The sequence below is a fragment of the Jaculus jaculus genome, chromosome 18, assembly GCF_020740685.1.
Source record: "Jaculus jaculus isolate mJacJac1 chromosome 18, mJacJac1.mat.Y.cur, whole genome shotgun sequence".
Lineage (NCBI taxonomy): Eukaryota > Metazoa > Chordata > Mammalia > Rodentia > Dipodidae > Jaculus > Jaculus jaculus.
The window spans coordinates 27819366-27846781 of NC_059119.1; the positions used below are offsets into that span (position 1 = coordinate 27819366).

The 27416-nt window shown below is 48.3% G+C and overlaps 1 protein-coding gene and 1 pseudogene across 1 annotated transcript in view; both read right to left on the reverse strand.

Moving 5' to 3' along the window:
* Frmpd2 (FERM and PDZ domain containing 2) overlaps positions 1 to 27416 on the reverse strand; it is a 138493-nt gene that overhangs the window by 94352 nt on the left and 16725 nt on the right. The window contains exons 2-8 of the mRNA XM_045137653.1: positions 15180 to 15305; positions 13225 to 13382; positions 8694 to 8885; positions 6978 to 7107; positions 3590 to 3677; positions 1057 to 1192; positions 272 to 343 (exon numbers count right to left, since the gene is read on the reverse strand). Coding sequence (XP_044993588.1) covers positions 272 to 343; positions 1057 to 1192; positions 3590 to 3677; positions 6978 to 7107; positions 8694 to 8885; positions 13225 to 13382; positions 15180 to 15303 — 900 coding nt within the window. The 5' untranslated portion in view covers positions 15304 to 15305. The remainder of the gene's footprint in view (positions 1 to 271; positions 344 to 1056; positions 1193 to 3589; positions 3678 to 6977; positions 7108 to 8693; positions 8886 to 13224; positions 13383 to 15179; positions 15306 to 27416) is intronic.
* Positions 24952 to 25268, reverse strand: LOC101615157 (annotated as a pseudogene).

The window sequence follows — 27416 nt, forward strand, 5'->3', positions numbered from 1 at the left end:
GAGGAGGAAGGGCGGGAAAAGGACTGGTCGCCGGGTGGCATGAGTTTGGAGGAGTGAAGAAGTTGAAGATAGGGTTGGAGAACTGCTCTTTACCTAGGAGGTGGCTCTGAGGAGACAGCGCTGAGCAGAGATGAGAGAACGAGAGGAAAAGGGGCACAAGGTTTTTATGAGAGATGAGACCATCAGGATGTCACCAGCTGAGACCCCAGTCATCCTGCAGTCAACTTGGGGACAATTCCCTCCCATCCACCCCGGCCTAACCCGTACTTGCCACAATGGATCCAGGCAGATGTAGGGTCACGGGGGCCTCTCCAGCCAGCAAGATGAACTCTGGCCTGGAAAACTAGAGGGAAAAAGAGGGAAAAGTCAGTCACCAAAGGTGGAGGAAAGGTAAGGTTGCAAGCTGGGCTCACCCTAGCCTATGAGCGCACCTCCCCTCTTTCTTCCTCAGCTCTCTGCCTCCCAGGGCCCATGTGTAATGGGGTTCAGCCAGAAGGAGCGGATGTGGGCAGAAGTCCCAGACCATCTGGTCATCTCAAAGCTGAGGCCTTGCAAGCGGGTGCTGAAGACAGTGTCCTGATTCTTGCTGGCCAGGGGGCTGTCTACATCACTACAGGCTCACGTTCACACAGCACTATAGAGTCCTGTGTATGAAACAAGGGCAGAAAACAAGCTGAGCATGGAGTATACACCTGTAATCTCATCACTCAGGAGGCTGAGGCAGGAGGATCTCAAGTTGGAGACCAACCTGGGCAACATAAAAAGACTGTCTCAAAAAAAAAAAAAAAATTAGCCAGGCGTGGTGGTGCACACCTTTTAACCTCTACCCTGAGTCGAGAGTCCCCAGGGGATGTGACTTTAGCAGCTGGGCAGGGGCAATGAGCCAAAAAGTAACATGTCCCTCCTCCTGCCGTGAGCAGCCAGAATTTCTATCAATCCAGGTCTACAAACTCCAGCCCAGGGACGCTGGTCTCCGAAGCCTCTGCTTATATTCCTCTGTGGCACAGTCCCTGCTGAGGCTCCTCTGGGCAGGGCTCCCTGGCCTCTTTTGCTCACCTTCCCCTTTCTTTGCAGGAACCCCCTTTGAGAAGGTGTTGTTGGCCGTGAGCTCTCTGCTTCCGCCAGGAGCACAGACCTGGAACTGCGCCGCTGACCCTCCTCGTGGTCACGGGGACGGGCACCTGCAAGAGCGCTAGCCAGGGGGGGCCGTGTGAAATATCTGACAGTGCGTCTTTCCTGTGACAACCACCCAGTGCGGCGTGCAGGAACCCAGCTGGCCTTCTGTCGCCACTCCCACCCCCTGGGGAGTTAGCACAGCCGCTCTTCCTTCCAGCAGAACCTGAGGACCACAGGCTAACGCTGCATCATCATGGGTTGGGGAAGAGTCTGTGGTCCAAGGCCAAGGTTCACTTCTTCCCTAATCCTACAACTCAGCCTCTGTGTTCACCATGACCCCCAGATCCCACAAAATCTTCTGAATGGCTCATGGCATCCCTCTGACTTTCATCGTGAAATGATACGCCTTCAAAATGTTTTGACAATAAACCTCCAGTCATGCACCAGGTACCAACACTTTGGTCAAGAGCAGACTCTGGCACACAAGTGGCAGGAGTCTGGTAATATTATGATGGAGCTTGGGCTGGAGAGAGGGCTCAGCAGTTAAGGAGTTGGCCTGCAAAGCCTAAGGACCCAAGTTTGACTCTCTCCGGGTCCCACATAAGCTAGTCACACAAAGATGAGGCAAGTGCAAAGTTACACATGCCCACTAGGTGGTGCAAGCATCCAGAGTTCAATTTCAGTGGCTGAGGCCCTGGCACAACAATTCTCTCTCTCTCTCAAATAAAATAAATAATAAATAAATAAAAGATTATTATGGAGCTAAAAACACTATCACCTAGTGAGGCTGAAATCACTGTAGTGTAGGACAGCGCGTCATGTGCTCACAAGGATGCCGATGAAACAAGCTCCCTGAGCTCTGATTATATATAAACCTAGCTCATACAGTAATGTACATAACAGGTGGTGATGATAAAAGACTTTGTCATTGGTTTAAATATCCATTGTGCTATGCTTTTATTATTACTTTAGAGCATATTCCTACTTACTGGAAAAGAAAAACCCAGTTCCCTACAGTCTGCCACATTATGCCAGCAGTTGCCTCACTCGGCTAGTATTCACTGCATCTCTTGATGGCATCATTTTTCCCGTGCTCAGTCTTGTATTGTTTCATCCATCATAGCCACAGGAGTGTCACGCTATCCCCCTCTCCAGCACACACACACCCCATAGCCTAGATGGGGAGTAGACTCGAGGGTCCAGTCTGTCTAAGTGTACGCCATGGTTTTCACATAGCAATGAAATTGCCTAACAGCCCGTTTCTCAGAATGAACCTCTTCATATAGGTTAAACTGTGTGTGGGGAAAAGCTATTTGGTGGGGGGGATAGAAATGTAAGTGGCAATAAAAAAAAAATCATTGTAAGGTGAATGCTATAATCTCTAGTCAAGGCCTCAACGGTGGACATGACATCAAAAGTGACCAAAGCCCTTGGCTAAACCATGGAAGGGTTAAGACACCATTAAATCCTCCACAAAGCGATGCGTCAATGGAAGAGTCCTTGTAATGTTAAAATGCCCCAAGTTACAGCTCCAGGAAGATAAAGACGCGTGTCAAATGTCATCTAACGTTAGACTGATTGCAAACACATTCCCAGTTCTTCTCCATGGTCCTGTTCTTTGCATCCTCCTGCCATCAAGAGGTGGAATCCACTTGCCAGCCTTTGAACCTGGGCTGGACTTGAGGCATGACTGGGCCAACTCAATAAAGTGGACATGTTGGAAGACCAGCTTGGAAGCCCCTATGCCTCCTTCCCTCTTCCCTCTCTGTCAATGTCTCCTCTACCACCACTGTGAGAGCAACCCAGCCCACGCTGTTGGGGGAGAAAAGCCAGGGTACCCCACATGATAGCTGGCCACCGACTTCCCAGGAGCAAAGCTACCCAGCAGAGCAAGCAGCATCTTGTCACAGATACTGAAGACACCCAGAGAGGTGTCTGAACCCAACTGAAATCCCCAGCCCACAGTCACAAGGGAGTCGCTGTTGCTTGAAACCACTGTGTGGCTGTTATGTAGTGAGGTGTGCAGGTGGATAATCCCAGCTACACTGAGGCTGAATGTGCTTCACAGAGGATGTAGGACCCCTTACATTTTGCCCTCTTCTTGCAAATGGAATTTTCTTTTTTTCTTTCTTCCTTTCTACCTACCTTCTTTCCTTCCTTCCTTTCTTTTGAGAAAGAGAGAGAAAATTGGCAGCCACTGAAATCGAACTCCAGACATTTGCACCACCTAGTGGGCAAGTGCAACCTTGCGCTTGCCTCACCTTTGTGCGTCTGGCTTACATGGGATCTGGAGAGTCGAACATGGGTCCTTAGGCTTTGCAGGCAAGGGCCTTAAGTGCTAAACCATCTCCCTAGCCCGCTAATGGTATTTTCTGAGGCAGTGAGAGGATTCTTATCATAGTAACCAGCAAAAAAGCAGGAAATGGGTGCAGCCATGCCAATTTCATGGTGCCTAGTAGCAGGAGTGGCTCACCTGTTAACAAAGAGGCTGCAGCCACCATGTCCTGAGGAGCTCCAGCGGGGCCCTAGGGAACTCTGTGTCTCCGTGCTTCTCTGTGAAACTAATCAAACATCATGGTGGGGGGGAGAGATGGGATGCAGATAATCAATGTGGTGATATGGCTGGGATAAGGGTGGGTGAGGGGTACAGACAAAACACATGGTTTCTAGAATCACAAAACTACAGTGTGGATAACTGTGTGCCACTTGCAAAATTACTGAACTTCTCTGAGTCTATATTCTCATAATAAAAATGGATACAATGAGCTAGAGAGATAGCTTAGTGGTTAAGGTGTTTGCCTAGGAAGCCTAAGGACCCATGTTCAACTCCCCAGAATACTGTAAACCAGACACACAAGGTGGCATATGTGTCTGGAGTTCGATTGTTATGGATAGAGTTCCTGGTGTGTCAACTCTCTCTCCTTTCTCTCTCCCCCCAACCCTTGCTCTCTGTCTATCATTCTCACTCTCTCTCCTAAAGAAAATAGGCATGGCCAGCATGGAAGAGGGGGCTGAAAGCAATGTTGCAGGGTAACATAAAGCCTAACAGCAAAGAGGAAAATAACACCTTGTTTCAGGGACAACAAACAACAACACTAATAAAATAAATAAGTAAATAAACACAGGCATGGTGGTGCATGCCTATAATCTTAGTACTCAGAGGCCAAGACAGGAGAATCAAGAGTGCAAGGACAGAGCTGGAGACTTGGCTTAGTGGTTAAGGTGCTTGCTGCAAAGCCTAATAACTCATGTTCAAATCTCCAGGTCCTACATAGCCAGACCACGTACAGTGATGCAAGCATGCAACGTCACACATGCCCACAAGGGGGCACATGTGTCTAGAGTCCTTTGCTGTGGCTGAAGTCCCTAGCATGCCCATTATCTCTCTCTCTCTATCTCTGCCTCTCTCTCTCTCTCTCTTTCTCTCTGTGTCTCTCAAAAATTGAAAAAAAAGAATGCATTATCATGCCTCAAAATATGTAAGTAAATAAATGAGACAAGTAGAGAAGAGTTGATTTGATGGTTATTTTAAATACACAAGACCATCTTAAGAGGAGGGAAAGATCTCGACATCAAAATAAAAGAGAGATTTATTGAGATGGGGAGGGGATATGATGGAGGATGGAATTTCAAAGGGGAAAGTGGGGAGGGGGGGTATTACCATGGGATATTGTTTATAATCATGGAAAATGTTTTAAAAAGTTGAGAAAAAATAAAATAAGATTACAAAAAAATTATAGTTTATTTGAGAGACAGAGAGTGAATATGGGCACACCAGGACTTCCTGCCACTGCAGAGTTCCTGCAGAGGAACTCCAGACGCATGTGCTACTTTATGCATCTTGCTTTACATAGATACTGGAGAATTGAACCTAGGCCGTCAGGCTTTGCAAGCAAAGGACCTTTAACCACTGAGATATCTTTCCAGCCCATAAACCCACTCTTTTAACATACCTAAAATAGCAATAAATCTTTTGCAAGTCATTTTTTTGCCATTCCATTTAGAAAGTAATTTTTTATTTGTGTGTGTGTGTGTGTAATATGTGTGAATGTGTGTATGCATGCTCATTTGTATGTGTATAGGTGCACCCGTATGTAGGCGTGTGTGTACGTTTGTGCCTCTGTGTGAAGGCTAGAGTTCAATGTTGGGTGTCTTACTAGTGATTTTCCACCTTATTCTTTGAGGCAGGGTCTCTTGCTAAACGAAGAGCTCACTGATTCATCTAGACTAGGTAGCCAGCGAGTTCCAGGCATGCTGTCCCCATGTCCCCAGGACTAGGATCACGAGCGTGCACCACCACGCCTGGTGAGGACACAGAAGTCAGATCCTCACGGCTGTATCACCCGCACTTTACCTCACTGAGCCATCTGTTACCCAACCCTGGAAAGCAGTGTTTGAAAGCTTCCTCGTTTTTTTTTTTTTTTTTTTTTTTTTTGGTGAGGAATTCTGTCAATTTTATATTGTCCTGAAAAGACAAGAAATTAACTAAAATTTTTTAAAAAAGACAAGAAATTGCCCAACGCTTCTCCAAAGTGTATCCACTTATCCTCCCACAGCCATGTGTGCATGTGTCTGTCGCTCTGCACACTTTCCACACTTGCCCGTGTCAATGTTCTTAATTTGAATTGTTCTACTGTGTTGCAAAGTGGAGGCTCATTAGTGGGTTCCATATTCATTTCCCTAATCCCTGGTGATGGGTCCATATTTCCACTTACTTGTTTCCAGCCATATCTTTATATGTCTGTGTAACTCTTTTTTATACTCTAAAGCCAAGTATTTATTATTCGCTTTTGAGGGTTCTTTGTATACTTTTTAGCCACAAATTTTTGTTTGTTTGTTTGTTTGTTTGTTTGTTTGTTTTTCTAGACAGTCTTGCTGTAGCCCAGGCTGACCTGGAATTCACTATGTAGTCTCAGGGTGGCCTCGAACTCTCCACAATTCTCCTACCTCTGCCTCCCAAGCGCTGGGATTAAAGGCGTGTGCCACCACGCCAGGCCTCTTTGTATATTTTATATACAAGTCAATTATCAAATATTCAGTCTTTTAGCAGCAAATATTTTCTCCTAGCTTTGGGGCTTTGATTTTTTTTTTTTTAAAACTGGCTCTATCTTCAGGCATTGAGCACATCCAGTAAATGTCATCCAGTAAATGTCACAGTTACAGACTCTGTTGGCCAAAGCAAGGGACTCACATGGTACAGGCCAAGGCTTATATATATATATTTTTAATTTTTTATTAAGTAGAAACTTTGTATGGACAGATCATGTGTTGGTTCCGTCATTTCCCTCCTTCCTATCCCCATTCCACTGAGGCCTCTCCTCAGTGGGATTGCTGGTGTTCACCATGGCGTTGTGGGTTATGAGTTGTGAGAGCAGCGCTCAGTCATTTGGGGGGGGGGGTGCCTCTGGACGTCCCCTCCCACCCTGTGGCTCTTACGCTCTTCCCGCCCCCTTCTTCCGCACAATTCCCTGAGCCATGGCGGATGTGTTTTAAATCTACTTTAGTGTTGAGCTGTCCGCGGCTGCAGGATTCCTGCTTTGGTACTTTTGAGTATCCGCAGTGTCCATCGCCATCACCCTGGTGCAGTATTGCCTGTTCTAACTTATTCTCATCAACTTGGTCAGTTACAGTTCCATTTTTAAGATGAGTTAATATTTCATACAATTAACTGTTAAACTGCTAGCCCTCTCCTGAGGTCGGGGAGAGGAGCTAGCCTTGGGCCCTTCTCTCCCGGGTTCCTGGAAGAGCGGCACTGGCATGGGGCTTCTTTCACGCAGCAGGCATGTCCACACACCCGGGACAAGAGACAGGAAGGGTCACCCTCAGGCCAGGCCTGGAGTGCACCTAGGGCCAGCACTCACCTCTGCAAGGCTGCAGACCCTCAGGGGCCCGAGCGGGGCTCTCACTGCTGGCCCGGTGCAGCCTTTTCCGGAGCAGGCAGCTTCGGCCGTGCCACTCGCAGGCGCCTTCCTCCACAACTCTCCTCTCCGCCTGAGCGAGGTTCAAGGCCGTCACACATCCCAGCACCGACGTGTGGGGGGGGGGGGCATTTATACAGACGCATGTAAGCTACCTATCAGACCGTCACTGTGACCTGTGACAAGCAGAGTGTCCATGGCTGCCCTGTCCAGAAACTAGCATGTGCTTTGGGTCCTCCTCTACAGCACCCCCCCCTCCACCCCGAGAAGCAGTTTTCTCCCTCTATTCCTGCGCACTGAGACACACTGGTGTGTTTCTGCAGCACGCCCTCTACCGCCTAGGGTCTCTCCGCACCTGCTTGGTAACATCAAGTCCGGGCGCTGTGCCCTCTCCACCTCTAATCCTCTCCACCTCTGCTCTCAGACCCCCTGACTCATCTTTCCACTTTAATCCATTACCTTGAACTTGTTTGCCTCACCTCCCCATCATCCCCAAGTGCTCTCAGCATCACTGCCCCTCCTCTAATACGGCACCCCAGTGAATGTTGTAAAGGGTCCAACTTTCAGGGTCCCTGGTGGAAGTATAAGAGGTCCACAGAGTATCCAAGGACGATGGCACACCACTGGATTAAACATACACCTCTTCTCCCACTGAATCTTCTGTGCCAGTTATAAGATGGAGCCACACGGTCACACTCAAAAGAAAAGGGGTCCACAAAGGATGGTGGGTGGGGCAAGTCTTTTTCTAATGGACTGCTGGCAGTGCCCACCTAGCTACCACTCATGTCCTTCCTCATGCCCCCCCCCACATTAATTTTGGTCTTGGGTCTCTGACATGTCCCCGGGGCAAGTACAGCTGGTCGCTAGCTCCACCTCACCTCGCGGTAAAATCTCATTACATGTGGAACCGGAGCTGTCTTTACCCACAAGGGCCCACTTGGCTGCTGTGGCTTGATGAGGGGACAATTTCCACAGAACATTCATGCTCTGCACTTCCATACAGGGTCAGGAGGAGGCTGTCTCTACCTGAGGCCACTCTTTGGACAGCTTGCTCCTGATGCTACTCTCCTTCCCCCACCACCGTCTCCCACGTGGAAGTCAATGAACTCCTTATACAGAACCCCGTCTCCGTTGTAGGGAACCGGACTTACACCAAACGCCTGCTGTGTGTCGAATCATTGAGGGCCACAAGGTGTTTCATAGGGTTGTAAGCCACACAGGGAGTCAAGGACAAGTGGATCCTTCACAGGGAGAAGGCAGTGGAGAGAAGGATGTGGCCAGACACCCCCTGAGCCAGGTGAGCTTTAGTGGAACTGGATTCCAGGTTATATCCATCACCCCTCTATGCAAGAGAATGCCCATGGGCTTTTATCAGCACTATTCAATAAAACTATAATGACGAGAATGTTCTAGGTTCAACAAGGATAGTCGCCAGCTACATCTGGCAATTTATTACTTGAAATGTAATGGGTATGAACTAAGAAATTTTTTTTTTCCGGTGCCAGTGATATAATCCAGGGTCTTGAATTTACTAAGCGAGTACTCTACCACCGAGCCCCTGAATTTCTAACTTACTGCCTTTGAATCGCAAGGAAGCTAATTTTTTAAAATTTTAATCGCTAGTGGGTACCTGGTGGAAAAGCTGGGCTCTGTACTGACCTCGGAGAGGGTGCCCAGCACCAAGCCCACCAGGCGTCTGATGTGGAGGCTGGCGGGGGCTGGGTACACGGCCACTTCTTCCTGATGGAGCCGGCAGGCTTCCAGGACCGCCGTCAGTGGCCGCCGCCTCCGAGGCTGGTCTTCACACATGGCTAGCAGGAGGGAGTGCACGGGCTCCTGGAGCTGCAGGGGCTGGGGAGCACACGGGCGGTGAGAGGCGCAGGCGCGCGGGAGCAGCCGCCAGGCATGCGCTGGAGACTGGGAAATGCGCACTCGCAACTACCAGGGGTGTCTGAACATCTATCTCCGTCCCAAACAAGTGCCTGGCAAACTGCTGGCCTTACACACACATGTGCATGTGTACACACACAAACACACATACGTTCCCCTCACAGGCCATTCCCCCCCGCCGCAAGTTATTTAGAAGGGGTAATGTGAATGGCAGGGACATCAGACTACATAGCCTTTAACCTTGGAGTCACCAACAGCAGACAAAGATCCTGTCACTATTGGTAGAACTTTATGTCACACTCGCGCAACAAACAACAACAAAAAGAAAATAACCAAGGCGGGCGTGGTGGCGCACCCCTTTAATCCCAGCACTCGGGAGGCAGAGGTAGGAGGATCGCCGTGAGCTCGAGGCCAGCCTGAGACTCCATAGTGAATTCCAGGTCAGCCTGGGCTAGAGTGAGACCCGACGTGGAAAAACAAAAAATAAAATAAAATTAAAACAAAATTAACCAGTGTCTTACAAGTAGGTCCGTCACGTAACTTAGGTGACAGGGAAGACCTCCAGCCCAGATTCGAAATCTGACCATCTTGGCGTGGAGTGGGGCTCACTCAGTCAAGCACTTGCCTAGCATGAGCAAGGCTCGGGGACCATCCCGGTTGGCTCACAATGGGAACAGTGACAAACTGTGGTCAGCTATTCTGACGCAGCGCTGCACTCCTCTGTGTGATGGCCAAGGCGCCTTGTACTCATGACAGCCAGTCGCTCACGTGACCCACAGGACACTGGAGACCACTGTACCTTTCCACTGCACATTGACTCTTCACACTCCCTGACTTCTCTCAATCCCTCCAGAGACAGTACCACTTGCTTAAAGAACCGAGGATAGCTAAGGACAAGGGCTTAGCCTCAGGAAGCATGGAACTCAGAAATGACATGGGCAAGGGCCCAAGCTGGGCAGATCTCAAAAAGCACTAGGGGTTCGGGGTGGGGAGGAGTGAGCTAGGGAAGGGGCAGCATGTGCAAAGGTGAGGTGCCGGGGAGCCCGGTCTGCGCCTGAAAGGAAGCAGCTATAGTCAGGGACAAGCCTGTGACCAAGCAACAGAATTGAGCCCCAAAGTTTCAGAAATTTTAAGACGGGGCTAGTTGAGCATGAAGCCAAGCCCTGGACACATCCAGAAGGCTGGCCCTGGAAATGCCTGAGACTCGGAGAAACAGCGGACATGGCTCAGCAGATCTGGGATTCGTGCACCCTGATGAGAAGGTGGGGTACAGCCTCAGAGGAGCATCTCACCTGGGCAGGGAGTGTGAGCTAAGAAAGAGGGAGGGAGGGAAGTCTCTGTCGCTAGTTCCAATATGGGTTCTTATAGGCCTAGTTTCTAAGGAATTCTTGCGGTGTCTGAAAAAAAGTCACACACACACACACACTCATCAGTCCAAAATTGTGTAAAAGACTATGCTACAAGTCCATATGCTTTAAGCCTTGCCGTAGTCAAAAACACTCTGCTTTGAAAAACCTCCGTGGAGGCAACACACAGGGTGCCTCTTCCCTCGTTTATTGAGCACAGAACCTTTTCTCAGGGAGGCAGCTTCACTTCAAGAAGGGCTGACTCGAAAGCATTTGAGACAAGATATAAATAACTATCTTCAGTGTGTAGAAAATCCTTCCAGCTTGCTGCATCCTCTCTGCGGAGCTGGCGAGTGAATCTTATCTTGCCTGCCAGTCTCAACTTGAGGCTGCCTGCAGTGTTGTGTTGCGCAGGGTATGGAGGTCATTTTGAAGGTGTAGGGCAAGACTTGGGCTCAGTGCACATGGGGAAAGCCGCTAAGCTAATTCAAAGGCATGATCTGTCGAGACACGGCATGTTCTTTTTTGCAGACCTGGTTCGGAGGGACGTGAAATGCTGCTGACCAGTAGAGAGTCATTCCTAAGGAATAGACGTGCATCTGCCCAAGAGAAAAACACAGGATTAGATGTCAGGCATCTCTCTGTTATTCCATGGTCTCGCAAGCAAAATGCAATCCAACTGCTACATACTAGGTCAGTCATCTGGGTAGCCAAGCACCATCTGCACCTCCCTAACCTTTTCTGGCTCTTACACCACATACTATAAGGCCAGAAATTTGGTTTTTAGCCATTTCTATGACTCCCGATTTGGCAAAGAGTATGAAGGACATCTGTTATGGGGCTTCTGAAAAAAAATAGGTTTGGGGTTTTTTGGGGTTATTTTTGCTTTACTGGTAAATGAATCTCATGTGACTGGACCCATCCTTTCTTCATGTTTCTGTCCTGAATTCTACATGATACGTGGAGTGATGACAGCCATCATGAGACCATGAGGAAACAAGCGCTGGAATAAAACAGAAATGTACAGCCCGGATCCTTCAAGACATGACCGAGCTGCTGACCAATCCCTAGATGTCTTGCGAGGTAGGGAACAAATGGCTATCAGTGAGTCTGGTTGTTGTACTTCGGGCTTCCTGTTTCTCGCAGCCAAAGCCATCTGTACCTGATATATTACAGGTTCACCTGATTATGAAGCCCAGCATCTTGTCAGAAAGCAACGTGGCCTGGCTTCTCCGAACCACAGCTTCCTTGTCTTTAAAGTGAGCATCCTGCCTGAATGTTCACAAAGATCAAAAAGAGAGCTCTTGGAGATGGTAATTATTACTCTTGAAGCTGTTACTGTTTTATCAGACACAGGGCACTCAACATGCCAAGCTTCGGTTAACGTGTTTGCTTATGGAGGTGCATTTGTTTCTCGCAACGATCCTCTGAGGCAGGTCTTCCACTGTCCGCACTTCAGAGAGGAGGAATATGAAGCAAAGGCCAGCGAGAGGATTCGCCTGTGGAACATGTGCAGACCTAGGGCTGAGCCGGAGCACCAGCACCAGCCAAAGCCCCATGTCTGCAGCTGTGGATCAGTGAACGCTGTTTCGTTAGTCATGGGATTCCATGTCTTCACCAATGTTACGATATGACTATATGATATGATACATTTGATATGATATGATATGACTATATGATATGATATATATGATATGATATATATTATATGACTATATGATATGAGAAATGTGAACCCTGATGAGCCAAACCTGGAACCCGCTGGGACCCCATTCTGTTCTTCTCAGAGCCTGGGAGGAGCAGTGTCTCCAGAACTTCACTCTTCCCAAGAAAGGACAATGAAGGGGGGACAGAGCTCACTGAAGAAGCCCCCAGTGGAGCATTCACACCTTCCAGTTCTTTTCCAAGCTGAAAATATGGTCTATGGAATATGTCCCCATTGAGGGGATCCAGGCATCTCTACTAGCATCGCCACTGATGTTGCCACCCGGAAAAAAAAAATCACTTGAGACACCTTAACATGTGTTTTATCTCTCTCTATTTCTATTGCTTTTTTAATATTTTTAGTTGTTTTCAAACAGAGACAAAGTGAGAGAGGGAGAGAAAGAGAATAGGCACAGCAGGGCCTGTAGACAGTGCAAACAAACTGCAGATACGTGTGCCACTTTGTGTATCTGGATTTATGTGGGTACTGGGGAATTGAAGCTGTGTCTTTAGGCTATACAGGCAAGCGCTTTAATTGCTAAGGCATCTCTCCAGCCCTATTTCTTTCTTTCTATTTTTTTTAATTTTTATTTTTTGGTTTTTTTCGAGGCAAAGTCTCACTGGTCCAGGCTGACCTGGAACTCACTATGTAGTAATCTCAGGGTGGCTTTGAACTCTCAGTGATCCTCCTACCTCTGCCTCCCAAGTGCTGGGATTAAAGGCGTGCACCACCACGCCCTGCTTCCAGCCCTATTTCTTGTTGGATCACATTGGTGTGCATGCTAAGTTGTCTCATATCTGCCCTCCACCAATCATCATTTTGCATACGAATAACATCAACAAGTGCCCTGCAGTAGCAGCCCTTAATTCTGCCTTAGAAAAAGTTCCTATGGAGGCCTGGCTGGTCATTGGAGGCCTCTTACCTTAAGCTTCATGCTACACTGGGTAGACCATTGGCCCACAGCTTTCTGCAACATTATTTTTTGAATGCTGATAATGGCTGAGCCCACACTTACATTAACCTCACTTTACAGAGAAAGATACCTGGGCTCAACATAGTTGGCTTGCTCTTGTGCAAGAGCTAACAACTTGCTGGCAAGAAAGAACCAGAAACATTCTTTAAACCCATTTTGCCTTAGAATTGGACCTGGGCTGGGAGCTGGGGGGGACCGCCTTCAGGATGTGGGTTTTTTTCTTTTTCCGCAGGGGGAGGCAGAAGGACGGTGCTACAGAGATGCCACACACCTTACCTGTGACGCATCAGTCTGCTTGTCCTCACCGGGTTCTTGAAGCAGCTCGGGGGCTTTGAATGGAGCAGACTCTAAGTGAGAAACGTGGTCTTGGAAAGCAAGACTTCCGGCCGCAGAGAGCAGGACAGACCAGGGGCATACCACGTAGTCTGAGGAATCTGCAAGCAAGGCAGCGGTGGAAGACAGAGACAGGACAGTCTGTGCCTGACCACGCCTGCTCAAGGACTGACCATGAGCAGGACTTGGGGGGCAGTGGGGAAGACATGAAACGTGGATTACAAAAGGCAGGTGTAGCTGTGGCCAAGTGGTGAGCACCTGCATCCAAATTCATTTAATACCACCACAGGAGCTATATCCAACTCCCGCTTGCTAGAGTTTGGCTCACTCTCCTGTTGCTGTTTTCCACCTGCTGCGGAGGAGGTGATGTCCAGCCTCTGCTCATGCCATGCTTTCCCCTGCCACCCTCAAGACTGTAAGCCAAAATAAAAGCTTGTCCTCCCGCCAGCTGCTTTTGGTCAGGTGCTTTATCTTAGCAACACAAAGGTAACCAAGACACGAGGCAAGCTTAACTGAGCAAGAAGTCCTTCTGCTGGAAGACTGTAGCAAAGGAGACTCCAGGAGGAAGCCAGTGTTTTCCACCCTAGTCCAGCCTCCCCTGCTGCTCTGTGCATGCTTCTGTCACTCGTTTGGACTTGCGGGCTGAGCAGCTTCCAGATTCTGCAACTCCTTGGCCTGCGTTCCAGCCTCGCGGACTGAGCAGCTGCCAGATTGGTTCTGATCCTCTAGAGAACCATAACTAGTACATGGGTAGGAGTCAAGCCCCCTGGAAATTGGTGCAACCCCAAGTGATTTGCAAGCAGCCCAGGAACCAAGGGAAATAGTAGAGCCCCCCAGGGCAGGGGAGAGGAGTGAGGGCCCAGAGGGAAGAGACGCTAAGGGGCAGGTACAGCCTTCTCCACCTGCCCATGATGGGGCCCAGCGCCTGCTGGAACCTGCGCTGTCTTACATACTGAGTCTCCACTGCACACTGAGTTGCTGAGCTGGGGGACTTCTGAGTCAGTGTGAACACCTATGTCTGCTTGAGTCACCACCAGCTGAATGCCTCATAGCTACAAACTCATCTTTCCATCCCAGCTCTCTTAAGCATCCCTTCTGTTCGAAAACCTTCTTGGAACAGGGACTGGAGAGACCTCGTCGGACTGACGGTGTGGGCAAAAAGGACAACCAGGCCGTGCACTGTACCCTGAATCCAGTCCTATGACACAAGGTGCCTCGCAGATCTCAGGGCCCAATTGTACTATGTGATCGTTTTCTCACGGACTGATCCACAAGGATATTTCTGGCTTCAGCCTTCCTGCCCGTAATGCCCTCCCCTTCACCTGAGCCTGCCCACATCCTGAAGGGTCACTCCCAACTTCTTGTCCTTCTGTGTACCCGTTACCTGCCTGTGCCCCATATAGGGCATGACTGAAGAGTCCCTTGGGCTGGGTGATCCAAGAAACTCCATCGTCATGAACTATAAGCACAGCTTCGCCGTCAGGCCTGAAGCTCAACCTGAGGAGGGGTTTGTCCCTCACCGAGGTCCCACCCTCAGCTCTATGGGACTGTGTGGATTTCTTGTGTTCTTGTTGCTACTACATTATAGTGAAATAATTATTTGTATTAACACCCTCTGTTTAGACCACAGTGTGGGTTCTGCCTTCTGACGGGGTACAGAATCAGGCAAACAAGTGGTAGGGGTGAGAGGGTTTCAGGTGATGGGGGGCTCATACGGCTGTAGCCGGTCTCCCCATAGGCACCATGCAAGACCAAGGCAGCAGACGCTGGCTACCATTTATTCGTCCTCTTGTCTTAACACTAATGGAGAAGCAGCCGGAGATGCAGATGTGCTTATCTGGAAAGTTTCACCTTCAAGCCCCTCCCATGGTTCAGTTGTCCCAAGCACTGTCTCTTACCATGGCGAAGGTCTTCCAGGAGCCGCTCCGCAGCCAGTGACAAGACGGACCAGATTTCCTCCTCAGACAGAGCTTCACCCCTGACCTGCAGGGCACTGGCCAACGTCACCCAGGCTGCATTCATGCCTGCAAAAACATATACAGGTGGCAGAGCCCCTGCCATGCCCAGGAGTGCATCCAGGCTAGCAGTTACCACCCTGGCCACTCTGGTAGTGGGTACACACCGTGTTTTCATGGTCTGCGTCCCCAGGCAGGCCACAGGGCCAGTGAAAGCAGTGCTCCCTGAGAGCTGGTGGGGTAGTCTGGTGATTTCTTGATGAGTAGGAATAAGTGGATAAGTCAGCTCCCCATATAAAAGGTTAAGGAAATAGATGAATGGCAAGTGACCCATCACAGGTACCCAACCCCCTTCAGGGACAGCTCCCTAATACCGGCTTCCCCATAGGAAGTGTTAGCTACCTGTTTTTTTGTTCTGTCTGGGAAACTGGGTTGACAATCGTTTTTTGCCTGGGACAGATGAGTGTGTCTTTAGTCCCTGGCTGCCACCCACAGAGCTGGGTGAGGTGCCATTACCCACAGAGCTGGGTGAGGTGCCATTAAAGCCCTTCAGCCAGCACCTGCCCGCAGGGTAGCAAGCATCCCTAGAAGGGAGAGAGAGTCCAAGGATTGGAGCAGGGAGGAAACCCAGAGAAGCTGGAGGAGGTGCCAGGAGAGCGGCTCTCTTTCTCTCCAGAAGCACTCCTTTAAACCAAAGCTGACATTCTCTCTGTGCCCCACAAAGCCACCGCCACTAATCTCTGGAGCCTGGCTCATGGCCGCAGGGAGGGCCAGGCAGCAGGCTTTCTCTAATCTGTTTATAGCACAGAGCTTTTCCTTGAAGCAGAGTGGGGAGGGCGGTACTCTGTGGGATTGAGGGGAGTCACAGTCATTCACTCCGCCTCCGCCCCCCCCCCCCAAGCCTGGCATTAATCCAGGCCAGCCACTCACCAGATGCTGATCACCCTGGAGAAGAGAGACACAGGCTCCTGGAGACAGAGCCTGGATCTTCCGTCTCTACCTGGGGGTATGAATGGGGAATGTGCAAGCTCCTTAAGATGCCTGGCCTGTGAGCTGTAATTTGTCACAAGGAATCTGTAAAGGACAGCTGCTATGTCCATTTTACAGATAGGAAAGCAGGCCAAGTAACCAGGTAACTCTCAGGTGGCAGAATCGCTGGTTGTGCGGATTTGATCACTGCTCTGTATTTGTGCATAGGATTCACACCAGAGCCCATTTTGTACACTTATCACACATCAAAAACTTTAAGTGGGGCACACTCCTTTAATCCCAGCACTCAGGAGGCAGAGGTAGGTCGATCGCTATGAGTTTGAGACCAGCCTGGGACCACAGAGTGAATTCCAGGTCAGTCTGGGCTGGAGTGAGATCCTACCTCAAAAAAACAAAAAGATAGGGGCTGGAGAGATGGCTTAATGGTTAAGGCACTTGCCTGCAAAGCCAAAGGACCTCTGTTTGATTCCCCAGGACCCACCTAAGCCAGATGCACAAGGTGGAACATGCATCTGGAGTTCGTCTTTAGTAGCTAGAAGCCCTGGCATGCTCATTCTCTCTCTCTCTCTCTCTCTCTCTCTCTCTCTCTCTCTCTCTCTCTCTCTCTCTCTTTCTCTCCCCCTCCCTCCCTTTCCCTCTCCCAAATAAATAAAAATAAAATATTTTTAAAAAACAAAGAATAAATGTTAAGTGATGAATTAGAAACTCAACCCAGGCCATCTCTCCTCTTCTTTCCTTTTCTACCCTGTTCTATTCTTTTCCTGCTCCTCTGTCTTCTCTCTTTTCTTCTCCTCTCTCCCTCCTTTGCTCCTTTTTAAAACTCTGAGACTTATGGACTCAGCATTCCTATTTAGCCTTATTTTTCTAATGCTCTATAACCACAGTGAAAGGCTATTCATTAAAGATAAGACAGGACTTTGGTTCTCAGACAGAAAATCTCTAAATCCCAGTCTATAATATAGAACATGTGGGTTTCCAATTACTTTAAGACTCGAAAAAAAAAAATACATTGAAAGCCTCAGCTTGTGTGGCTAGCTGGGTAAGACAATCATTTCAATATAGCAACCCAATGAATAGCAGTGGGTCTATCATGGGAAAAGTGAACATTGGCCAAAGTCTAACATCTTATAAAAAGTTAGTTCAGGGCTGGAGAGATCGCTTAGCAGTTAAGTGCTTGCCTGTGAAGCCTAAGGACCCCAGTTCGAGGCTCGATTCCCCAGGACCCACGTTAGCCAGATGCAAAAGGGGGCGCATGCGTCTGGAGTTCGTTTGCAGTGGCTGGAGGCCCTGGCGCGCCCATTCTCTCTCTCTCTCTCTCTCCCTATCTGCATCTCTCTCTCTCTCTCTCTCTCTCTCTGTCATTCTTAAATAAATAAATAAATAAATGAACAAAAAAATATTTTTTTAAAGTTCATTCAAAATGTGTCATAGATTTAATATTAAACATAAAACCATAAGATTTTAGAAAGAAAGAAAATATTCAGGGATGACGATTAGGCAAAGGGTTTTTAAACTTGATTCCAAAAGCTTTGTCTATAAAAAGATATCCAGTTAAGAAATTGTATGTCCTCAAATTAACAATTTTTTTCCTCAAACTTTGTGAAGAGTATGAAAAGGCAATTATACACTGGGACAACGTATGTGAAAACCCGCATATCTGAAAAACATGCACATAGCTGGAATATGTAAATTTTCATGCTCTCAAAACTCATCAATAAGAAAATCACAATTCAATTACAAAATGACACAGGCATTTCCCCAGAGATATTTGCATAAATAATAAATGAAGCCCATGAAACTATATTAAACAGTATTAGGCATTAGAGAAATGCAAATTAAAGCCACAATAGCATGCTATTACAGACCAATGGAAACTGCTAAGATCAACACTGATGACCCTAGATCACTGCTGGTGCGGCTATCCTGGAAAAGAGTCGACAGCATTGTATACAATTGAACATGCAATCAGGATATGGTTTGGCAATAGTGCTCTGCTGCATTTTCCCCAGAGAAGTGGAAATGTATGTCCATACACAAGTCTACCCATGAGAAGGAGTTTTGTGGAAGGAAAACGAGGGAAGAGGGACAAAAGAAAGTAGTGGGAGGGAATTATAATCAAATTATATTATGTGCATATATAGGAATTGTCAATAAAACGTTAAAAAAAATAGGGCTGGAGAGATGGCTTAGCAGTTAAGGTGCTTGCTTACAAAGCCAAAGGACCCAGGTTCGACTGTCCAGGGTCCACGTAAGCCAGATGCACAAGGGGGTACATGCATCTGGAGTTCGTTTGCAGTGGCTGAAGGCCCTAGCTAGTCCATTCTCTCTCTCCCTCCCTCCTTCTCTCTCTCTCTCTCTCTCTCGTTCCCTGCCTATTTTTGTATCTCTTTCTCTCAAATAAATAAAAATAAAATATTTAAAAACAAACAAATAAACAAAAAAAGTTAAAAAATACTTCATCCATGAGTTGGCTCAACCAGCCACCTTGGAAAAATAAATTAGCACGAACTAGTAAATCTGACTATCCATGTAAACACACAAATATGCATAGATAATTAGGGACTAAGCCAAGTGATGGGGCTCTGTTCAAAGACTCTCGGGCAGGGAGCTACACTGGACTTGGTGGCCATGGAAACACTTTAGGACACATGATGCCGTGTGTGTACATGCATGCACACACATATGTGTAAAATGACCTGGGCTGCCATGTAGGCCAAAGGAAAGATTCACTAGAGGCGTTACCAGAGGAAGTCAGAAGAAAAGAACGGTGAATTTGCAAACAGTCTTGGGGGGATTCTCCAGATAAGAAACAGCAAAAGGAAAGATTCACTAGAGGCGTTACCAGAGGAAGTCAGAAGAAAAGAATGGTGAATTTGCAAACAGTCTTGGGGGGATTCTCCAGATAAGAAACAGCAAAAGGAAAGATTCACTAGAGGCGTTACCAGAGGAAGTCAGAAGAAAAGAACGGTGAATTTGCAAACAGTCTTGGGGGGATTCTCCAGATAAGAAACAGGAAGGGAAAATAATGAAGGGAGATGAGCAGACCCCGAGACCCGCAGGACACCATCAACTTGAGCAACCTTGCAGGAAGCACTATCGCAGAGGGGAGAGGAAAGATGTGAAGAACCAAAGACCAGAATCATCCTAAATCTGATCAAAAACATTCATCTACACGTCTAAGAAGCTCAGCCAAGCTCAAGAAGGATAAATTCATAGATCCACGGCTTACCACATTTTAATTAAGCTGTGAGCAACATACAGAAAGGATATTCAAAGCCGGCGGGGGAGGGGTAGCTCGTCACAAACAACAAATCCTCAAGAAGATATACACAGTTGATTTGTCATTTTAAACCATGAGGACCAAAATATGACTGAGTGGCACAGTTACAATGTCAGGAAGGAAAACGCCCTTGAGAATTCTATACTTGTGGTGGTTTGATTCCTGTGTCCCCCATAAACATATGTGTGCTGAACGCTTGATCCCCAGCTGATGGCAATCTGGGAATTGTAACCTTGTTGGAGGTGTGTTTGGGGGGGCGGGTTTATGGGTGTTATCGTCAACTTCCTCTTGCCAGTGTTTGGCATTCTCCTGCTGCTGTTGTCTACCTGATGTTGGCCAGGAGGTGATGTCCAGCCTCTGATCATGCCACATTTCCCCTCGCGTTTGTAACCCGCCCACAAGCTGCTTTTGACGGGGTGCCTCGCAGCAGCCACGTGAAGTAAAACACCTGCCGCAGTCAGCTTCAGTTGCTGGGATGGACTTCCAAACCAGGCATGGTTATGGAAGAAAGGATTTAGTGACACTTACAGATCCAGGAGAAGTTCCCTAATGGTGGAGGAAGCTGGGCCCCCTTCACAGGTCCAAGCTGAGAGAGAAAAGCATCCATCGCCAGCACCGACAAGCACACTCCAGGAAACCCCAGGCTAACCTCAGGCACTTTGCCAATCTCAGGCTGGAATTCAGATCTTCAGCCAGTAACACCTCCTCCAGCCAAGTTGACTAAAACTGCCGAATCTATGGTGGGGTGGGGACCGGACGGGTAAACAAAAGCTTATGATGTGTTGCTGGCAGGGCAGCCCTCCAAGGAATACCGAAGGGTCCTTCAGACGGGAACAAACAGCCACTAGGCCTCATTTGAGTCCTCGTGGACAAACAAGCACAATAGCAAAGGCAGTGACATAAGCAGATACAAAGACGTTGATTTGGGCTGGAGAGATGGCTTAGCGGTTAGGCGGACGCCTAAGGACCCTGGTTCGAGGCTCGATTCCCCAGGACCCACGTTAGCCAGATGCACAAGGGGGCGCACACATCTGGAGTTCGTTCGCAGTGGCTGGAGGCCCTGGGGCGCCCATTCTTTCTCTCTCTCTCTCTCTCTCTCTCTCTCTCTTTCTCTCTCTCTCCGTCTTTGTCACTCTCAAATAAATAAATAAAAATGAACGAAAATTTTTTAAAAAGATATTGATTGGAACCCCCACCACTCTGGATGTAAAGGTAGGGGTGCATCCAAGATCTAGAGAACCGCTTGTCTGCTCGCGTGGGCCAAACAAGCACCTCTCTTGGTTATTGCAGCTAAGAGGGGCTTGAGACTCGAAGCTGCCGTTCTTGTCATGGGAAGCACCAAGATCACAGCTTCCACATCCAGTGCAGCCACAAGCCCAGGAGTCAGGGAGAGCAAACTTGCCATCATCCTTTCTCATGTAAAAACAGTTGTCCAGCGGCCACACTTGTTCCGATGCATGACTGGGATTGCTCCAAAGAAAGAAATGAGTATATATACATATATCTCCTAGATGTCTTCACACATTCCCCATCCAGCTAGCTCTAGAGCTGCTGTGAGTGTCAGGGAAGCGCACAGACGCTAAGAACTTCCCGGAGCCCTGTATCGCCCTGGGAACCCTACCACAACCTTCCACGCCAGTATCTGTTGGAGACATCCAGATGGAACATAGCTTCTTTAGATATACTCTAAAGACCCCTACTCCAGACCCCAAAACCAAACTGTTATCTCTCTCTGGACTACTGCAAATGCCGTTTCAGATCCAATCGTCACTTCTAATAAATAAAAACACATACCGGATGTCAGGCAAGGGCCAGAGTATTTTTATGTGATTAAGTCATTTAAGCCTCACCACAGACTTTGAAACAAGGGTCTCATCATGCCCAGTTTACAGATGTGAGAACTGAGGGACAGGGACTGAATGACTTGGCTAGTATCAGACAGCTTGGATTTGGATTCATCCCCCTGATTTCCAGGGCAATACCCTTCACCATCATGTCCTGCTGGCTGTTGAGATGGTGGAAATCGTTTGGCAGAGCCTGCAGTCTAGAACCTGGGAAACAATCCTGAGCCCTTCATCCTGCCGTGATACCTCTGGGCTTCTCTCCAAAGTCTTTCTAAACGGTCTGGTGGGCGAGGTGTTGCTGGGCTGTGGGCTAAAAGGGGATCGTTAACTATTAAAAGAGAACTGCACAGATAAATCTGGTCCGTCAGCTAGTGAGGATGCTCTGGGGAAGCCCGCCACCAATGGGCTCTTCTGTGGCCCTCCTCCATCTCTCAACACCTCCCTGGATCTCACCTCCATGTATCGTCTGGAGTCATCTTGTATCCTAAAATCTGCCTTTCCGTCCAAGGTCCCCTGTGCTCATTCATAAGCCTCCCTGCCCCATGCACTGGCCAGCTGTGGTGCGCCCTGCCTGTCAGGATGAAATGGAGCCGTCAGCAATGCCCAGCTTGGTTCACACTAGGCCCTCCCCACCCACAAACACACACATACCCCCATGACGTTTAGTGTTTCTCTTTGGGGGTCCCTCTCATGTGGCCCATAGTGACAGTAGTAGTCATAGCTCCATCTTAAGGCTGTCCTGGCACTCCAGTCTCAGCAGCCATTTCCTTAACAAATATCCATTAAAGAACAATAGCCGGGCGTGGTGGCGCACGCCTTTAATCCCAGCACTCGGGAGGCAGAGGTAGGAGGATCGCTGTGAGTTCGAGGCCACCCTGAGATTACATAGTGAATTCCAGGTCAGCCTGGGCTAGAGTGAGACCCTACCTCGAAAAACCAAAAAAATAAAAATAAAAAATAAAGAACAAGTACATTTCAAGTTCTGGTCTATGAACCAAACAATGGCCAATATAATATTTTTACCTCTGTGAGACTTGGGGACCTGGATGGGGAGACAGGCAATGAATAGGTATGGAAATGAAAATAACTCCACCTCATAGAACAACAAGGTGACATGCGGCGGCATACCACGTGATGGGGCGTGGACACTTTGGTGGGAACGCGAGGAAACATTCCCTGGGAGGTGGCGTTTGAGCTGAGAACCAGAGGTTGTGAAGGCGCCAATGTGGGGAAAGATTACAAGAAAAGCACAGGCACAAAAGTCCCAGAGATCCCACAGTTCAGAAAAGAGCAAACGCTGCATGCTGAGGAGATGAGCAAAAGGGTAGAGATGGGAGGTGGAGGCACAGAGCAGCCAGGCTCTGGGGGCCAGGAACAGGACACATAGGATGGAGGGCTCAGCAGCTACAAGCCTAGTGACCTCAGCTCAGACCCCCAGCGCCACATCAAGCAAGATGAGTGGCACACACCCATGGCAACGAGAGGCAGAGCCAGGAGAATCCCGAAGCTAGGAAGAAGGAAGGGAGTCTCTGAAGGACTCAGGAGGCCATAATAGGCCTCAGAATCATCAATAGGCCTAAGTTTCTGCTTCCCAGCAAGGTCAGTCTCCCAATAACGGAATGGACTGTCTGAACCATGCCTTCCTGTGGTCATAGATAAGTTTGCTCAAAATAAGTTTTTTGCTTAAAGTTCTTTGATACACATAGCCAATCACAATAAAGGTGACCTAATCTGCTTGGGATCCCCCTAGCCCCCTGCCCACCAGCTCTGCCCACCAGCATCCTAAGCCTATCAGAAAAATACAGATGCAGTTACTGCTTAACTCAACCAATCACGTAACTATTCCCCTACATCTTCCTTCTTTGTTCAAATCCCTGCCCCCCTGCTGCTCAGGGCTCTTGCATGGATCCACAGCACTGGAGAAGTCAAGAGTCTGAACTTAAGCCCGAAATAAAGCTCCTTGCTTTTGCATGTGTTCGTGGTTCTCCTTGGTGGTCACTGGAGAGGGGGGCATGAACTGGGCATAGCAGTCTCAAAGAAGGTGGAAGGTGAGGCCCAATACTCCAAGGTTGTTTTCCGTCCTCTACCACTTATATAGCATGGTCTGAGTGCACCCCCCCACACACACATACACAAATAAATAGAAATAAAGAACTATTAAAGGGCTGGAGAGATGGCTTAGCGGTTAAGCGCTTGCCTGTGAAGCCTAAGGACCCCGGTTCGAAGCTCGGTTCCCCAGGTCCCACGTTAGCCAGATGCACAAGGGGGCGCACGCGTCTGGAGTTCGTTTGCAGAGGCTGGAAGCCCTGGCGCGCCCATTCTCTCTCTCTCCCTCTGTCTGTTTTTCTCTCTGTGTCTGTCGCTCTCAAATAAATAAATAAATAAATTTTTTTTTTAATTATGAAAAAGAACTATTAAAGATGAGGATCGCGCATTCTTGCCTGGGAGCAAAAGGGAGCTTGGCTAGCCACTAGCTCTCAGAGTACGTACAACCCACAGAGGGCAAAGCCAGGCTGATGTGCCATGCCCCAGCCACGCAGCTGAGCTTTGCCTGAGCACCAAGCAGGCGGGCCTCACCTCCTCTAGGTTACAGCAGAGCACTGTCTCCATTAAGGACAAGGTTCACACCTTCCTTAGCCCCAACCCCCAGGACCCTAAGTACATGTTTCCTGGACACTTGCTGAGTAGCCATCACTGGTGCCCATTGATGGCTTAGGCCACATACTGGAGGGTAGGCCACGGGCATTTTTTTTTTTTTAGAACGACTCAGCAAAATAAAATTTCGGTTTATTTTTGGATATTGTTTCACACAAACATAAATCAGGCCAAAAAAATAAACAGCAACTTCATAGACAACAAAAGGAAAAAAGGAATCTTTTTTATGGCCTTTTAAAAAAATATTATTTATTTATTTGACAGAGAAAGAGGGAGAGAGAGAGAGAATAGGACCTCCAGCCACTGCAAACGAACTCCAGACACATGCGCCCCCTTGTGCATCTGGCTAGCAAGGGTCCTGAGGAATCAAACCTGGGTCCTTTGACTTTGCAAGCAAACGTTTTATGGCCTTTTTAACCAACCCATGCAAACCAACTACTTATAGTACAGCTAGGTACATACACAAAAAAGTTACTGGACTGCTCGGAATAAAACTTTGTTATTGTTGTTGACAAGGTTTTTTGTTGGTTTGTTTTTCCTTTGAGATTATAATGAACACTGTCACACCACAAGTAAAATCAGAAGTAGGGAAGAGAACGCTCTGAAGGCTGGTCTGGTCATCCGCTATCATTAAAAATGGCTGACCCCTAACAATATGTACAAAAATATAAAATGTAAATTTAAAAAATACAAACAAATTTTCCTTTTAAAGTGCTTTTAAGAAAAAAAGCAGGGCCTCGGAAGTTTTGTTGCAAACTCTCATTGTGGTTTCGGTGGTGAGCGCGTGTCATCTGCGGGTGGCACTGCCCGTGGTTGGCGGGCAGGCCTGCCTCTCTACTCGAAGGTGACCGTGTTTAGATCCTGAGATGGGAAGTGGAAGGTGAATGAATGGGTCACAGTGGACTTTTGTCAATAACTTTTCCTGTTTTGCTATCTAGGCATCTCATCAGTCCTTTTTGCTTGACGGTATCAACATCATCATCCTCATCATCTTCAGCTGCCTGCTTGTCCAGAGCTGCCTCAGCCTGCTCATCTTCATCTGCATGCTCTTCCTCCCCATCACCTTGTTCCTCCTCCTCCTCTTCCTCCCCACCTTCTTCTTCCTTCTATCTCATTGTCAGCCTCCTGTTCCCCATGTTCCTCATCAGCAGTCCCATTGGCAGGAGCTTCTCTTCCATTCTCTGCCTCCTCCACAACTTCCTTCTTTTCGGTCACACCCTTGGTGGTGGTCTCAGAGCTGGTGTCCACAGCCCCATCTGACATGGTGGGGCACTGATGAGCCAGGGCAGCGGCCCAAGGAGAAAGGGAGAGTTCGGAGACGGGCGAGGGAAGAAGGGAAGATAGGAGGAAGGCGGGTGGTGGAGGTGTGTGTGGCGAGCAGAGAGACAGAGCCCAGGAACAATGCAAAGATGGCTTTTCCGAGCACCGTGTGGGCACCGTGGGCACTCGTTGCCAAGGTATTTGGTAGCATTTGCTGGAGACTGGCTTCGGAAGAGGTAAGGGCCTCGGCCGATCATGAGCATCTACTGACTGACTGCAATGCCCCTGAACTGCGAGACTTTGTGAACCTTCTAGCATAGGCCCTTAACTGACCATCTCTCCTCCTAGCCTTCTTTAAGGAACTATTGAGGATCTCTGACCTGGACCCATGGGTGATAGTAAGATGCACAAGGCCATCCTGGAATGCCCTGGAGGAGAAACTGGACCTGAGTCTCCAGGGTGTATAGGGGACTTTCTTAGCTCTAGGATTCGGGATGTCTGCCTGAGAAGCTAAGGGAAGAGTGTGGGGACAGTACACATATCTCCTGGTCTTGTGAGAACAGGCGACTGACTGCTCCTTCCTTGAGTCACTGTGTATTATTACTTCTTGCTCCCTGTTCCCCCAATTTTCTCCCTGTCCTTGCTGCCTCTCTGTCTCTGAGACGCTGACCTTCAGGATTCTGTCTTGGTGACCTCACAACTACTACAACAAAGGGCCACACATATGGGGTGCTTTGAAACTGCCCATTTTCTGATGCCAGAAATCTGAAGTTTTGTGCAGCTGGAATGGATGGAGGTGCTGCTCCGTCTGTCTGCTGGCTCTCACGGAGGTGATTCAGTCCTTGCCTCACAGTTTCTTATGGACACATCACTCTACTAACTGCCTCTTGAGTCACACTGCTCCTCTTCTTTCTGTTCCAAGTTTCTTCCCGGCTCCTTCTTTCTAAAAACCTGTGACAATGACCAAGATCCACCAGGGTAATCTCCCCATCTCTAGATCTTTTACTAGTCCTTCCTGCCACATGAGGCAACATTCACAGATTCCATAAGCCAGGATATGAACTTCTAGATATGGATATCTACATGTGCATATCTTTGGGGCTGGGGGGATGGCTCAGCAGTTAAGGCCTTTGTCTGCAAAGCCTAATGACCCAGGTTCAATTCCCTGGTACCTATGTAAAGCCAGATGTTCAAAGTGACCCAGACATCTGGAGTTCATTTGCAATGGGTAGAGGCCGTGGTTTGCCCATTCTTTTTGTCTGTCTCTCTGTCTCTCTTTTCTCTCTTTTCTCTCTTTTCTCTCTCTCTCTCTGCCTGAGATTGTATATATATATATATAAATGTATATTTAAATGGACTTTTTAAATTTTTTTGTTTTTTATTTTTATTTGTTTGAGAGCAACAGATAGAGAGAGAAAGAGACAGATAAAGAGAGAGAATGGGTGTGCCAGGGCCTCCAGCCACTGCAAACAAACTCCAGACACGTGTGCCCCCTTGTGCATCTGGTTAACATGGGTCCTAGGGAATCAAACCTCGAACCGGGATCCTTAGGCTTCATAGGCAAGCACTTAACTGCTAAGCCATCTCTCCAGCCAGATTTTTATTTTTTTGAAGGAACATTATTTACCCTCCCACTAGCCATTTTTCATTCTAGACTCTTTACCTGTTGACTAGAAAAGATACAAGTCTGTGCTGGGGAGATGGCTCAGTGGGTAAAACACTTGACGCTCAATCCTGAGTACCCAAGTTTGATCCCCAGATCCCATATTGAAAGCTGGAAGACATGATAGGTTTCTTTAACCCCAGCTGATGGGGAACTGGGAGGCATCAATAGGAGCATGTCCCAGAAGTTCATAGCAAGTTCAGCAAGGAACAAAAGCATCACAGTTCAGAGGGAGAAGCCTTCATAGGAGGCGGAAAGGTGACAACGGACTCGGAAACAGTCCTCTGACCACCACACCCACGCCGTGGCACCCTTGCTCCCACACTCATCATACACACAAACACGTATGCGTGCATGCAAATATACACGCACACAAGATACATGCCTTCAAAGTGGAAACCCCAGTTCCCTGACTTCCCGGCTGTAGACCTTGTGCACTGGACATGCACCTAGCGAACCTCTGTAAGCCTCCACTCTGCTGTGGGAGG